The sequence below is a fragment of the Lithobates pipiens genome, unplaced genomic scaffold, assembly GCF_037356315.1.
Source record: "Lithobates pipiens isolate NorthernLeopardFrog02 unplaced genomic scaffold, aLitPip1_a1.2 Scaffold_16, whole genome shotgun sequence".
NCBI classification, from domain to species: Eukaryota; Metazoa; Chordata; class Amphibia; order Anura; family Ranidae; genus Lithobates; species Lithobates pipiens.
Window position 1 is genome coordinate 383,938,693 of NW_027507748.1, and position 15,627 is coordinate 383,954,319.

At 45.2% G+C, this 15,627-nt stretch overlaps 1 protein-coding gene across 8 annotated transcripts in view; it reads right to left on the bottom strand.

The window, feature by feature from the left end:
• The window catches only part of RPH3AL (rabphilin 3A like (without C2 domains)), a 296,941-nt gene that overhangs the window by 113,620 nt on the left and 167,694 nt on the right, over nt 1–15,627 (bottom strand). For all 8 annotated transcript variants that reach the window (XM_077482240.1, XM_077482244.1, XM_077482239.1 and 5 more), the window contains one exon: nt 14,691–14,865. In XM_077482240.1, the coding sequence (XP_077338366.1) occupies nt 14,691–14,865 (175 nt within the window). The remainder of the gene's footprint in view (nt 1–14,690; nt 14,866–15,627) is intronic.

The following is a 15,627-nucleotide window of genomic DNA, read 5'->3' on the forward strand; positions in this document are numbered from 1 at the left end:
GCCTGCAAGAAGAGGCCGGTTTGAAGATGTGTTGGTGACTTCGGATATGAGGTCATTCTTTCAGCCGACCCATCGACAGGTGTCATCCGGATCCAGCATCAGGGAACGCCTAGACCGTCAGGTGTCCGACTACATTGGGTTAACGGCCGATGTGGACGCTCTGAGGAGTGATGAACCCCTAGACTACTGGGTGGGCAGGCTTGACCTCTGGCCAGAGCTTGCCCAATTTGCAATCGAACTGTTGGCTTGCCCCTCATCCAGTGTCCTGTCCGAAAGGACGTTCAGCGCAGCAGGGGGGATTGTGACCGATAAGCGTACTCGCCTAGCTCACGACAGTGTTAACTACCTCACATTTCTAAAAATGAATGAGGCATGGATCTCGGAGGAATTCAACACATGTGACCAGTAGACCATGTATATGTCTATAAACTATTTTTTTAATCAAGCACACAGACCTTCTTAATTCATTTGGCTCACTTCCTTGACCCAAAAAAGCACACCGTACTATATGCCCCTACCCTCCTCTTTGAAGAGGTTGAGCGGTGTCATATTTCTACTGGGGCTGCTTATGATATCCCTGTGCTGTGCTGACTTCCTCCTGGGGGTTCTTATTATGAAGGGATCACACTATCCCTGTGCTGTGCTGACTTCCTCCTGGGGGTTCTTATTATGAGGGGATCACACCATCCCTGTGCTGTGCTGACTTCCTCCTGGGGCTGCTTACGGTGCTGCTGTCAGTGCTGTATGTCACGGTGCTGCTGTCAGCGCTGTATGTCACGGTGCTGCTGTCAGCGCTGTATGTCACGGTGCTGCTGTCAGCGCTGTATGTCACGGTGCTGCTGTCAGCGCTGTATGTCACGGTGCTGCTGTCAGCGCTGTATGTCACGGTGCTGCTGTCAGCGCTGTATGTCACGGTGCTGCTGTCAGCGCTGTATGTCACGGTGCTGCTGTCAGCGCTGTATGTCACGGTGCTGCTGTCAGTGCTCTGTATTACGGTGCTGCTGTCAGATGCCTCTATCACGGTGCATGTGTCATTCCGGTATGTCACGCTGCTGGTGATCATCTCCTGCACCCTCTTCTTTGCCTACCCTGGTCCCTGACCTTCCCTCTCCTCCATTGCCTTCATTAGCTCCATAGTCCTGAATTGTTAGAACAATTTCCCAAATAAAATAAAAATGCTTGTAGTTATCGATCCCAAATTCACCTCATACATGTATTATGTCATTGTCCAGATGGTGGGACTACGTTTTACCCCCTAATAATTACCACGTGGCCGCAAATTCGACATGAAGGTTTGCAAAGTTCGCCTCCCATTGAAGTCAATGGGGCCCGCGGCGAACGTTCGGTTTCGCGAACGTTTGGGTCCGTTCGCATTTCGCTTTCGCGAAACGTCCCGTCGGAAGTTCGTCCATCACTAGTGAGCTGTATCACAGATGTCACCGTCTAGATATAATGGTAAAGATAATGTGTGTAAACACTATGTTAAATTACAGCTTAGAAAGAAAAGAGAATTTTTTGCCGAATACAAGGTTCTGTAAAACTAAACAGAGGAATCAATGAGTGGTGTTTGTCTTCCAGTAATTATTCCAAGTTTAGTTCCCTGCTGGCAGATGATCCAGGTTAAAATGAAAGACCTGTCACCATGCACGACCAGAGCTAACTTTCATTTAATTTCTGCCATAAAACAACAGCTGCAATGTAGCTGTCAGTGGGAGAAATAATTAAATCTCAGCTAACCAAACTCAATAAATCAGGCTGAAGCAGCACCTCACTATTTTCTTTTAATGCCGAGAATTGCCTACTCCCAAACACACACACACACACAAATCCAATGCAATATATATTTGTACACTCATATACACACACATACATTATAGATAGACAGACAGACACACACAGTATCCCACAAAAGTGAGTACACCCATCACATTTTTGTAAATATTATTTTGAGAGGACGTAAAATTGACACTGTTATACAAGCTGTACACTCAGTGCTTTACATTGTACCAAAGTGTAATTTCTTCAGTGTTGTCACATGAAAAGCTATAATAAAAAAAAAAATTCATGTGACAACACTGACAAAAATTACACTTTGCTACAATGTAAAGTGAGTGTACAGCTTGTATAACAGTGTAAATATTCTGTCCTCTCAAAATAACTCAATGCACGATCATTAATGTCTAAACCGCTGGCAACAAAAGTGAATACACCCCTAAGTGAAAATGTCAAAATTGGGTCCAAAGTGTCAATATTTTGTGTGGCCACCATTATTTTCCAGCACTGTCTTAACCCTCTTGTGCATGGAGATCACCAGAACTTTAAAGGTTGCCACTGGAGTCCTCTTCCACAACTGATGACATCACAGAGCTGGTGGATGTTAGAGACCTTGTGCTCCTCCAACTTCCGTTTGAGGATACCTCACAGATGCTCAATAGAGTTTAGATCTGGAGACATGCTATCACCTTTACCCTCAGCTTCTTTAGCAAGGCAGTGGTTGTCTTGGAGGTGTTTGGGGTCGTTATGTTGGAATATTGCTCTGCGGCCCAGTCTTCACAGCAAGGGGGTCATGCTCTGCTTAAGTATGTCACAGGACATGTTGACATTCATGGTTCCCTCAATGAGCTATAGCTACCCAGTGCCGACAGCACTCATGCAGCCCCAGACCATGACACTACACACAACACCATGCTTAACTGTAGGCAAGACACACTTGTCTTTTTAGTCCTCACCTGGTTGCTGCCACACACGCTTGACACCATCTGAACCAAATAAGTTTATTTTGTTCTCATCAGACCACAGGACATGGTTCCAGTAATCCATGTCCTTAGTCTGCTTGTCTTCAGCAAACTGCTTGCGGGCTTTCTTGTGCATCATCTTTAGAAGAGGATTCCTTCAGGGAGGACAGTACAAAGACTAAAGAAGGGGGCGCCTCTGGGTACAGATTTTTTAAAAATTTCACAAATGTATTAATAAGCAAACAGATTTACACTCACAAATTCCAAGAACAAAACGGGCATTAAAATAGGGGTCATCTGATTCATTCCGTCATGTTGATGATCCAGTCCGCAGCTGTCCTCTTGCACCTCTAGGCGTCTCCACTGTTTGATGTTCAGGTTTGCCGGCTGTAGTGGGCGCAGAGTGCGTTGTCCTAAAGCTAGGCTTGGAACGCTGCGGCAAGCAGGACACAGAGCTATGACCTCATTTCCTGGTGACGCGTTTCCTGAGCGCTCGGGTCGTGATGGGGAGACGACCACGCTCTTTCATCAGGCCCCTTAAGAAATGGACCTCGCGTAACCAGAGACTTAAAAACGATTGCATTCAAAAGATCCTGAGCCGCCTCATGCCTCCTCAGTGTTCCCCCAGGTGAGCCCCCAATCTGCAGGGCTTGCAAGGAGCCGCGTATTCTGACCCCAGAGAGAGAGGGAGTAAGGGTGGAGGCACCTGCAAAAGCTTAGTCTAGTAATTATAGTCCTTAAGAGGCATTAACCAGAACTGGTGTCTTCAGGGCATACCAAGTTAGAGTCTCTATGAGCAGGCCATAAGCGACATCCTCCTACTCCTACAATAGGTTTCTTCATCCGTCTCCATCCCATACAGACCTCAAGGCTCAACCCTTTGGACTCTACTCCACAAACTCTTGAAACTACCATCTTTATGTAGAGCAACAATTCTTTTTTTCAGATCCTCAGAGAGTTTTTTGCCATAAGGTGCCACGTTGAACTTCCAGTGACCAGTATGAGAGTGTGAGAGCAATAACACCAAATTTATCACAACTGCTCCCTATTCACACCTGAGCCCTTGTAACACTAACGAGTCACAAGACACTGGGGAGAGAAAATAGCTATTTGGGCCCAATTTGGAAATTTTCACTTAGGGGTGTACTCACTTTTGTTGCCAACGGTTTAGACATTAAAAGCTGTGTGTGGAGTTATTTTGAGGTAACAGCTCATTTACATAGCTATACAAGCTGTACACTCACTACTTTACATTGTAGCAAAGTGTAATTTCTTTAGTGTTGTCACATGAAATGAAATAATAATATATTTACAAAAATATGAGGGGTGTACTCACTTAAGTGAGAGATATATATATATATTATTTTTTGGGTAGAATACCCAAAGGGGAAATACTGGCGGTAAAACAAAAGGGCCAGCCATGCGACCCAAAGCAACTACTTTGAAAAACGACTGCTGAATGTAAATTAGATGACTGTAAGCTATCTGCCAAAGGAGGAACAACCAGCAACTGGCAGGGTATCAGAAAAACTAATCGAGAAACCCAGCTGCCTCCCTGTTAGAATAACGCTTTAGGAAAGGCACCATCTTTTCTACCTTCACCAGTGTCCTTCCGCTTTCCAGCGCCACCTCCTTTTCCTTGCTTGAAGCATCTGGACAGTGTATCAGACCCTCTACACCCTGAACAGTTATGACAGAAACAGCATGCAGTGCCAAACTTCCAACATCCGGCATTAAATTGCTAACCTAAACCCTGCAATTTGTGGCCGGTTGTGAAGAGACTGCTGCATGCTCAGCCCCCACCCTGAAAGGGAGAAGCCGAGCTCTGTGGAGGCGACATTACTTTCATCCAGAGAAAGTTGTTTTTGTGGTCCCACCATAAAGAGGGCCAGACTGCCTTGCGCTGACTAAATTGCTTGTCACATCGAAACCAAGCAACCCCACCATAGACTCGATGGACTTAACAGATAGAGTCCAGATAACAAAATAAAAAAAGGGGGGAGCAATTCTCAGGGGCCTTTTCCCCAATGACACTAGTTAAAACTGCATACTCCTGCAACCAGTTACATACGGGGAAATCAACCGATACTGCCTTTTTCTTCACCTTTTCACTTTATCTGGTCTAACTTTAAAGTTAAATTTCTCCAATGGCAACACATTTTTTTTTCCCGACATATACACTCCTTCACTTCTGGTTTTAGATGCGCACCCAAAGGCTCTTTAAAACACACATACACATTGCATTTTTGCAACATAAGCAGATGTACCACGGTGACTCCTTTGTCAGCCGTTCTGTCTTCCGAAGCCTTACAGGCTTTAGTTACCAGAGGCGCCACAAGCTGTTGACCAGAGGAGGCCAAAGATGAAACCCTGACCGCCTGAACACTGACACTGGAGGTGGCAGTTTGTACTGTGGACCACACAGATACCAGACGTCACCCCAGCTTCACAGCATGCCAGCACCTCCCTAAGACCTGCTAACAGGGTGTGTATGACACCATATGCACCAGGAGCCCTCACCAAAGAAGGGACTGAGGACCCAGCACTGCCCCATAAAACTCCAGCCACCCCCCATTGCCCAATCCCTGCTCAGCTATCAACTAAGCCCCCCTGGAGTCCCCTTGAACAGAGAGAGACTAAGAACAAGAAGGAGGATATGAAACAGAAGGCTCACCTAGCTGTCTCTGTCCATAAGGACATCCAGCCGCAAATCCAGATGCCTGTGCAGCGTGCAGATGTTCACCATCTTCAGAGCCACTGAGCACCACTTCAGACCAGCTCTGTTCACCAAACTGCGCTGTCACTCTCTCCCCTCAGCAGGCTCCAGGGTGCAGTTGCCGGCCCCAGAGCCCAGTGGGCGGCTACTGATGATGATCATCATCATCAGCCCCACTAATACTCCCAGTCATGCTGGTCCTCCTCCTAGTGTCACTCAGCTCCAAGCCATATACTTTATGGCTTAAACATTTAGGCTGGATTCACGCCTATGCAGTTTTAGTGCTTTATGCATTTTGCAGGTTTGCACTACAGTCCATTTAACATTTTTTCCTATGGAACGTGTTCTGTAGTGCAAATCTGCAAAATGCAAAAAGCATTAAAAATGCATAGCTGTGATTCCAGCCTTAGTGTTATATTTATAATGGCATAATTTCAAGCTAGCAGTTTGGAAAGCCTGCTTAGAATAGACAAACCATGTATCTGCAGTGGGAGGCTGAACTGAAATAAAACACGGAGGGCAAGTGCTTTTTCATAAATGTTCACTGAACATGTCTCAGTGCACCCTATATAATACGATGCTCTACATTAATGTAGCGCCCACCACTTTAGGTGGGTGCTATTAGTTTAAATGTTAGGCTAAATTGCCAGTGCCTTACTGTATTTGTATAGGCCTGGAGGTTTGTTTGGGTTAGGGAGGTGTTATAGGTTAGAGGGGGGTGTGACCACCTGTTCATCACCCTGGGAGAACACTCCCTTGCTGTCCAGAGGAATCTTCTGGAAAGGAGGCGGGTCAGGCTCTGATGGACAGGCAGTGTGTATGGAGCTCTTGTCCAATTGTTAATTTGCTTGGTCAGGGGCGGGACTCATATACACTGGGGTCACATGTTCCCTGGGGAGTTGGAGATGGGAAAAGAACGAATTCACACAGGCAGAAAAATGTGATGTTAAGGCCTAGGGCTGCAAGGCCTGGAAGTTCAGAGATTCCAGTGCTGGATAGCCACACAAATCTTCGCCGGAAGGCGATGGAGGTTCAGAGACTTCAGACCTGGAAGGTTTCCACCATGTTCCAAAGCAATAAGTAGCTGCAAACCGACAGGAGTGAACCAGGGTTGGCCTGGACCTTTCCTGAGCTGGCCTGGAAAGAAAAGGGCAGGAGGAGAGGGCAGGTAAGGCCTGGGACTGCTAGCGTTTCAATACCACATGCTTTTCAGAGAGGCATGCGTGTCAGCTCACTAAAGGAGAGGGACTATTCACGCACATACATTTGTATCTAGAGGCAACTCCTATTTTGTGCATCACTGATGGGATAGTATCTGCCGGAATCTGGACTAAAGCTCAAGTTTGTACATTTCAACCCAGAGGCAATGTATATCTGTGCATCACTGAGGAAATAGTACCCGCCGGAATCTGGAATAAAGTTAACGTTTTTAACTGTTCTACACGTGTCTGTGCTTTACTACAGCGGGGGTGGAAGAAGCGGGGATTAAACCAGCTGTACTGTATGAACGACTACTGTAGCAGCTCCCAAGGGAATAGTGTGCTTCATTAACATACAAAGAATTAACTAGAATGGCATATCTGGACTTTTTGTTTAACTGTAGTCAACATTTACAACACTGCATTTTTGTGCAAAATACTTCAGTCACAATTCAAATTAAAATATACTTTCTTCTTAATACACAACAAATTCTGTACCTGCATCAGTAAAATAAAATAAAAAAAGGAAAAACAGACTGCTATTTTATTTTTAGATCAGACTGCTAACAAATTTTAGATTCACACCCCTGGCAATCCAGTTTTGTAAAACCTATGTTAAAATCCCTGAATGCAGCACAGTAAAGCCTTCTTAAAACAGAATGCATTCATGTGTATCATTCTACCATATATGCCAAAAATAAGAGAACTATTTCTGTTTTCAAGATGCAAACCAATGGCCAAAGTGCATCTGGAACCGCCGATGTATAGTGCAAATCCTGCCTAATATTGTAGAGCCATTAATTCCAAACTGCACACAGCTTTGGTTGTACTGTCAAACAGGGCCGTCTTTAATATTGTTTGGGCCCTGAGCAAAAATTTTCTTAGGGCCCCCCTCACCCCATGCAGTTTCACTCTCCACCTTCTCTGAGACATACAATAAATAGCAGCTCGACTTAAAATCAGTTTAGTGTATCGGATCAGGCAGCAATTGCGATTGGTTGCCAGAGGTTACAGCATATCATTACTGCTTTCTGACTGGTTGCTAGAGGTTACAGTACTCCTTAAGGCTCACTGATTAGTTGCTAGAGGTTACAGCACATGATTTCTGCTTGTTGATTGGCTGCTCAAGATTACTGTACAGTAATACTGCTCACTGGATGCTATTGGTTACAGCACATCATCTCCTCACTGCAGGAGGGCATGATATACATATGAATGCTGTCTTTATGCATGTCACTGCTATTTACATATGAATGCCGGTTATTTATATGTAAACACAGGGTCTGCAGGTGAGTCATAGATTTCATAGACTAAAACTTCAAGGGACAAGGCAATGTAAACTGGGATAGTTGGCAAGTATGGGCAGCTTCTTTGGGCCCCACAATAGTGACAGGGCCCAGGGCAGCTGCCCCTTTTGCCCTGCCTTAAAGACGGCCCTGCTGTCAAAGAGCCAAAGTCAAAAATTCCCCTTGAAAGGTTTTTAAAATTCTAGAACCTATGCTTTATGGGAACTCACTAATTATGTCTTAAGCCCATATATCAGTTATGGAAAAGGATGAATGTGTCTAGCCACATCATGTATAAGCACAATGAGAACATGCATACCATGTATATATGGGTGTCGTTTCCTACTAAGTAAAGATGCTCCACCTAGTGGCACCATCTACAATAAAAACAATTCAATAACCAAACAAGAGATTTTATTTAATGAGCAGCAAGACTTGAAACCACAAGAAATCTTAGAACTGTGATTGCTTTTCAGTAAAAACGTCAACTTTACAACTATAGAAGTGGTTTGTTTTAATAATGTAATTTACAGCAAATGTATGCCAGATGCAAATAAAATAAGAGGTCCCTCTGGAAAACTGCTATATACCAAAAAAAGGGGAAACGCTTCTATGCATCTGCTGATAATGTAAAATGACAATAAAGCTTAGATAATATATGAACATAACCAAATTCTACAAAAAAAAAAGGCAATTCTGTAATCAATAAAAAAATAAAGGGAAATAAAAGATTTACTTTAAAGATTTTTCTTTTTTAAATTAAACTATTACTTGATAGACTGCTCACTTCACTTGTACATGCTTTTTCCCTCCAAAGTCCCTGTTGCCCTATTCACAAGCCAAAGCCCCAGTGCTGTCACAGTTACCAAGATATCAGTGCATGTTTGATGCCTATGCTCCACAAATGCCCCACACCAATAACTAGTGAGGATATCAGGAGATATTATGTGCCACTCCACTAACTTGAATGCCACCATGTGCCATCACTTAACCATGATAATTGGTTGCCCAGACACCAAGCATTGCATTGTTGGATGTAGAGGGAGTGCCCCATACTTACAAATGCTGGGTTTTTCTAGAACCAGATAGAAAAAGTGAAGCACTGATAAGTTAGAAATAAGCACCTTATAATGCCTACCAAGTCGTACTGTTATAAATACATCAAATACAGTATGTCTGGAAGGCCAACAAGGAGAGGCAGACGCTCACAGGCCACTAAAAGAGGGCAAGCAGGCGCTGTGTCTACAGCCAACATTGCTGGTCATGGACATGATGCATCCTCAGCACGTGGCCGTGGGGCACGCTTGTTCTTTTTTTTCGGCAGCTGGCCATGTTGAGCCACAACATGCAGAAGAGTTGGTAGAGTGGATGACCAAGCCGTCCTCATCCTACTCATCCTCTGTCACCCAGGCTCAGAGTACTTTGGCTGCCAATGCAGCTTCCAAAGTGGCCTCTTCCATCGACTCAATGTCATCAGTCACGCCTTCCCTAGCCCCACCATCATGCCCTGAGGAGTCCCCCGAACTGTACGACCACAGTGTTGGGTACATGCTGCAGGAGGATGCACAGCATTTTGAAGGCTCTGATGATGGTACCCAGTTTGAGGAAGGCAGAAACGTGAGCCCAGAGAGAGGGAGTGCCCAAGAAGGACAACAAACTGGCAGTCATGTTTCCCCAGCTGCAGCATACTGCCAGGTTTGCTCCAGTGAAGAGGAGGGAGGGGATGAAGAGGTCACTGACTCTACTTGGGTGCCTGATAGGAGAGAGGAGGAGGAGGCACATCTCCAACAAGGCAGGATGCCTTCCAGGGTCCAGCTTAAGGACAGCCAACCGACTGCATCACACTGCAGAGCTCCTCATGTGCAGGGAGCTGCTGACTCTGCACGTTTTTCCAAAAGTTCTTAGGTGTGGGCTTTTTTGGAAACGTGTGCAGCAGATTGCACTGTTGCTGTTTGCAACATATGTCTGAAGAGTATCAAGCGTGGCCAAAACAGCAGCCACTTGGGTACCACATGCTTGACTAGACATATGTCGAACTCCAATGCAGTCTGTTGGATAAGCATACTTAAAATACCCACAACAAAGAACAAGGCGGACCTCTCCTTGCTTCTCATCAGCTAGGATCTCCAACCCCACTATACCTTCAGTTCTCTCAGAAACCTGCACTGAGAGGAATAAAGGTGTAGAATTAAGTGTGACAAGTACTTGCGGGCAATCTGCTATTGCTACACCAATGTCCGATTGTAGCAGGCAAATTTCCCTACCCCAGCTGCTAAACCAGCGAAAGAAATTCAGTCCCAGCCATCCACGTGCCCAGTGGCTAAATGCTAGCTTGGCTAAATTGCTAGCACTCCAACTGCTGCCTTTTCAGCTGGTAGACTCTGCCCCCTTTCGTGAATTTGTGGAATGTGCGGTACCTCAGTGGCAGGTTCCCAAAACGCCACTTTTTTTCATGGAAGGCGATTCCGGCTCTCTACCGGCATGTGGAAGGCAATGTCTTGGCCTCGCTGGACACAGCGGTCAGCGGTAAGGTGCATATTACCGCTGACTCATGGTCCAGCAGGCATGGACAGGGATGTTACCTATCTTTTACGGCGCACTGGGTGACCCTGTTGGCAGCTGGGAAGGATGCAGGACAGGGTGCAGTATTGTTCCACCACCACGCCTCCAAAATGTTACTAGTGGTGATTCTGACAAACCTCTCTCCTCCCCCCCCTCCGCTTCATCTTCCTCCGTGGCCTCTTACTCTAAAAGATGCCATGCCGTGTTTGAGCTGGTGTGCTTAGGGGACAGGAGCCACACTGACGCAGAGATTCTGTCAGCTCTGAAGGGGCAGGCTCAGAGGTGGTTGATGCCACGCCAGCTTCAGGCAGGAATGGTGGTTTGCGACAATGGCACCAACCTCCGCTCCACCCCCCAACAGGGACACTTCACCCATGTTCCCCATTTCACTCATGTCCTTAATTTGGTGGTATAGTGGTTCTTGTGCAGGTACTCGGGCTTAGAGGATCTCCTGAGGCAGGCCAGGAAAGTCTGTGTGCATTTCCGCCGGTAATATAATGCCAGTGCTCGGCTGGCTGACCTCCAAAGGGAATACAACCTGCCCAAGAACCGCCTAATCTGTGACATGCCCACCAGATGGAACTCAACGTTGGCCATGCTGCAGCGGCTGCAAATGCAGCAGAGAGTCATCAATGAGTACCTGCACGACTATGGTACCAGGACAGGGTCAGAGGAGTTTGGCTTTTTTTTTGCCACACCAGTGGATCATGATGAAGGATGCATGCACTGTCCTGTCACCATTTGAGGAGTCCACGGGGATGGTGAGCAGTGACAGTGCATGCATCAGTGATACTGTCCCTCTTGTCTAACTATTGGAGCACACGCTGCGTGGAATAATGGACAGGGCACTTGAGGCAGAATAGAGGGAGGAAAAGGAGGACTTCCTTACATCTCAAGGCCCCCTTTATCCAGACAGTGTTCCTGCGGGCCCGAGGATCACACAGGAAGAGGAGGAGGAGGATTTTGTCAGCATGGAGGTGGAGACTAGCACTCAGCATCAACAGCAGTCTTCAAGGGATCGTTTCCAGTCCCCAGAAACCCATGGACTTGTATGTGGCTGGGAGGAGGTGCCTGCAGATCAGGTCGTCCTTAGTGACCCAGAAGACTCCGGACCGAATGCCTCAGCAAACCTGCATGGCCTCCCTGATCCTGCAAAGCCTGTGAAAGGACCCTTGGATTTGTGGTATCAAGGAGAGGAATCATTACGGGCTGGCAACCCTCCTTGATCCACGTTACAAGGGTAAGGTTGCGAAACGTATCCAGCCATCGCAGAGGGAGCAGAAGATGAAACATCTTCGGGAGGCCTTGCAGAAAGGTTTGTGCAATGCGTTTCCAGAGCCTGAGAGGTTACAAATTCCTGATCCTGGACAACGTGTTGATGAGGCTTCAGTCAGTCACAGAAGGAGCGGTAGAGAAGGTGGCCGTCAGACAGATGCGTTCAGACAATTTTTTAGTCCGCAGCCTCAAGGTCTGATCAGTTACAGCAAGCAAGATCAGACTTGGAGACCTTTCCAACTGGGTCTTGAGGATGGATCACTGGCCAGAGCTTGCACAGTATGCAATTGAGCTACTGGCCTGTCCTGCATCAGGGGGTTCTTTCGGAACGCACATTCAGTGCTGCTGGAGGCTTTGTAACCGATCACAGAGTGCGTCTGTCCATCGACTCAGTTGAATAGCTCATCTTCATAGAAATGAATCAGTCTTGGATCACCAGCTACCAAGCACCTGAATCATTTTTTTATGAATGTGAGATCCCTTCAAGACTGCCCATGCTGATGCTGCGTGACTATCCTGTTATGCTGAGTGACTATCCTATTTCTCCTCAATGTTCATGGTGATAGCTTGTAAGAACGTTTTTGGTTCTGGGCACCACCACCAGTGGCTAAGGCCCAATTTTTCTGTGCCTTTTTAACAGGGGCATGTAATTACAATTTCTGCTGTAATATTTTGCAGCAAGGCTTGTTCCTGCACTCAACTAGAGTATCTGTGAGGGGTTGCTGTGTTGTGGCACCAGTGCCTAAACCTCAATTTGTCTGCCCCTGTTCAACAGGGATGCATAATTTCAAATTTTGCTGTAATATTTTGCAGAAGGGCTTGTTCCTGCGCTTAACTAGAGTATCTGTGAGGGGTTGAAGTGTTGTGGCACCAGTGCCTAAAGCCCAATATTTCTCCCCTGTTTAACAGGGGGTGTAATTACAATTATTGCTGTCATATTTTGCAGCAGGGCTTGTTCCTGCACTTAACTAGAGTATCTGTGAGGGGTTGTAGTGTTGTGGCACTAGCACCTCATCACCAGAAAAAGGCCCAATTTTTCTGACCCTGGTCAGCAATTGCAATTCTTCATATAATATTTCACAGCAAGGCCCATTCCAGTGCCCACCAAGAGTAACTGAGGGCTTACAGTGTTGTGGCAACACCACCACATCACCAGAAAAAGGCCCAATTTTTCTGACCCTGGTCAGCAATTGCAATTCTTCATATAATATTTCACAGCAAGGCCTATTCCAGTGCCCACCAAGAGTAACTGAGGGCTTACAGTGTTCTGGTACCACCAACACCTAAGGCCCAAATTTCTACAGAGTATATAGGGTAGGCCCCTACTTTCAAATGACTCCTACTTACAAATGGAGGGAGACAACAGGAAGTGAGAGGAAATCTACCCCTAGAAAGGGAAATTCTCTCCTGTAATGCCCTGTACACACGGTCGGACATTCCAATGACAAAATCCATCATATTTTTTAAGACGGGTTTTGCCCCAAACTTGTCTTGCATACACACGGTCGCACAAAGTTGTCAGAAAATCCGATCGTTCAGAACATGGTGATGTAGAACATGTACGATGGGACTATAAAGAGGGCAGTAGCCAATAGCTTTCGTCTCGTAATTTATTCTGAGCATGTGTGGCACTTTGTCCATCGGAATTGTCACACAATCGGAATTTAAACAATCAGATTTTGTTGTCGGAAAATTTTAGATCCTGCTCTCAAACTTTTTTTTTGTCGGAAATTCCGACGGAAAAAGTCAGATGGAGCCCACACACGATTGGATTTTCCGACACCAAGATCCGATCGCACATTAACCGTCGTAAAATCCAACCGTGTGTACAGGGTATAAGAGTTACAATGAGAAAAAGGTGTCTCCTCCACTAATGCTTTACCACCAATCCTTGTTTCCCTAAAAACACCAGATTTTCAAAATCCAATTGTCATTGGGACAGAAAGTGAGGTGAAATATTCTGAATAGGGGCACAGAGAGCAAAACAAATGTTATGGGGTGATAAGCCTTCCCTATGTTTTCCAAAAAGCTTAAAAATAGATTTTTTGACTGGAGCTACACTTACAAAATGTACCAGTTCCAAATTAAAAACAGATTCAACTTAAGAACAAAGCTATAATCCCTGTCTTTCTTCGGACCGCCTGTATACTGCTGTTCAGAGTATATAGGGCCTGGGGGCCCCTGCCTTTTCTTTTTTTAATTTGAGTGCGGGGTTCCCTTTAATATCCACACAAGACCCAAAGGGCCTGGTAATGGGCTGGGGGGGTTACCCATGCTGTTTTTCTCAATAATTTTCATCCATATTGCCTGACCTGACATTACATTACAGCCACAAGCAGTTTTAAATTACTTTTATTCCTTTAGAAATGTCATTTTGTGCAGCGACTGTTCTAAACATGGGAAACACGCACCACTTCACAGGCATACTATAGACACCCCCCAGGTATGATATTTAAAGGAATATTTAACTTTTTTCACTTTAAGCCTCATTAAAATCACTGCTCCTGAAAAAACATCTGTTTTTATAACTTTTTTTGCATTGATACATGTTCCCTGGGGCAGGTCCCGGGTCCCCAAACTATTTTTAGGACAATAGCTTGCATATTAGCCTTTAAAATGTGCACTTTTGAGTTCTCACGCTTGAGTCCCATAGACTTTAACGGTGTTCGTATGTTTGCGCAAACTTTCAGCCCGTTCGAATGTTCTGGATGCGAACCGAACCGGGGGGTGTTCGGCTCATCCCTAATGGCAAACAATTCAAAAGGACAAGGCATGTTTAGAGGATCACCAGAAATATTTTGTCCTTATTTAATATATTAAGTTGTTCAGCAATGAAAACGATAAATTAGTTTTTAGGATGACAGCATGACAGCATGGCATGACATCAAGAGCAGCATACAGTCAGTGGCCAACTTACCTCTTCCTTTTGCCCAGTTGTATGCTCGATTAATTGTAGCAGTTCCTAGCTCTTGCATTTGAGGCTCAGCTTGTATATTTTTTAAGTGGATTTCACCTGTTTTGTTTGACATTTTTAATGGCAAAATGTGTTTTGGGATAGCTTTGTAAAACCAAGCTCCGGATCTCTTCCAGACCTATAGAAAGATATAGGGAAATATGTTAAATATTTCATTTACAGGAAAAGGTCATCTAAGCCAGTAACTCACAACCATTCAAAGTGTAATCTGACCAACACATCTGGTAAATAAATGAGAACAGTGCTTGCATATGGGCCAGCATTGGGCGCAGTCATGGCTGCACCCCTTACAGTTACCCCTCTCAATATTAAAGATGGATAAAGCTCTAGGTAGAAAAGGTGAAAAAGCTAAGAAAGTAATGTACCCATGAAAATGGGACCATATACTGTGTATACTAGTGATCCAGGACAAAAAAAACACAGGTATACAAAACATGTATATGTACATTCTGTACATTTTACAATCTAATGCCCTGTACACACGATCCGACATTCCGACGACAAAATCCGTTGGATTTTTTCCAACGGATTTTGGCCCAAACTTGTCTTTGCATACACACGGTTGCACAAAGTTGACGGAAAATCCGATCATTCAGAACGAGGTGACTTACAGCACGTACTATAAAGAGGCCAGTAGCCAATAGCTTTCTTCTCAAAATTTATTCCGAGCATTCATGGAACTTTGTCCGTCAGAATTGTCTACACACAATTGGAATTTAAATTATCTGATTTAGTTGTCGGAAAATTTTAGATCCAGTTCTCAAACTATGTGTGTCTGAAATTCCGACGGAAAAAGTCAGATGGAGCCAACACAAGATCGGATTTTCCGACAACACGATCCGATCGCATATTTTCCATCAGAAAGTCTGCCCGTGTGTAC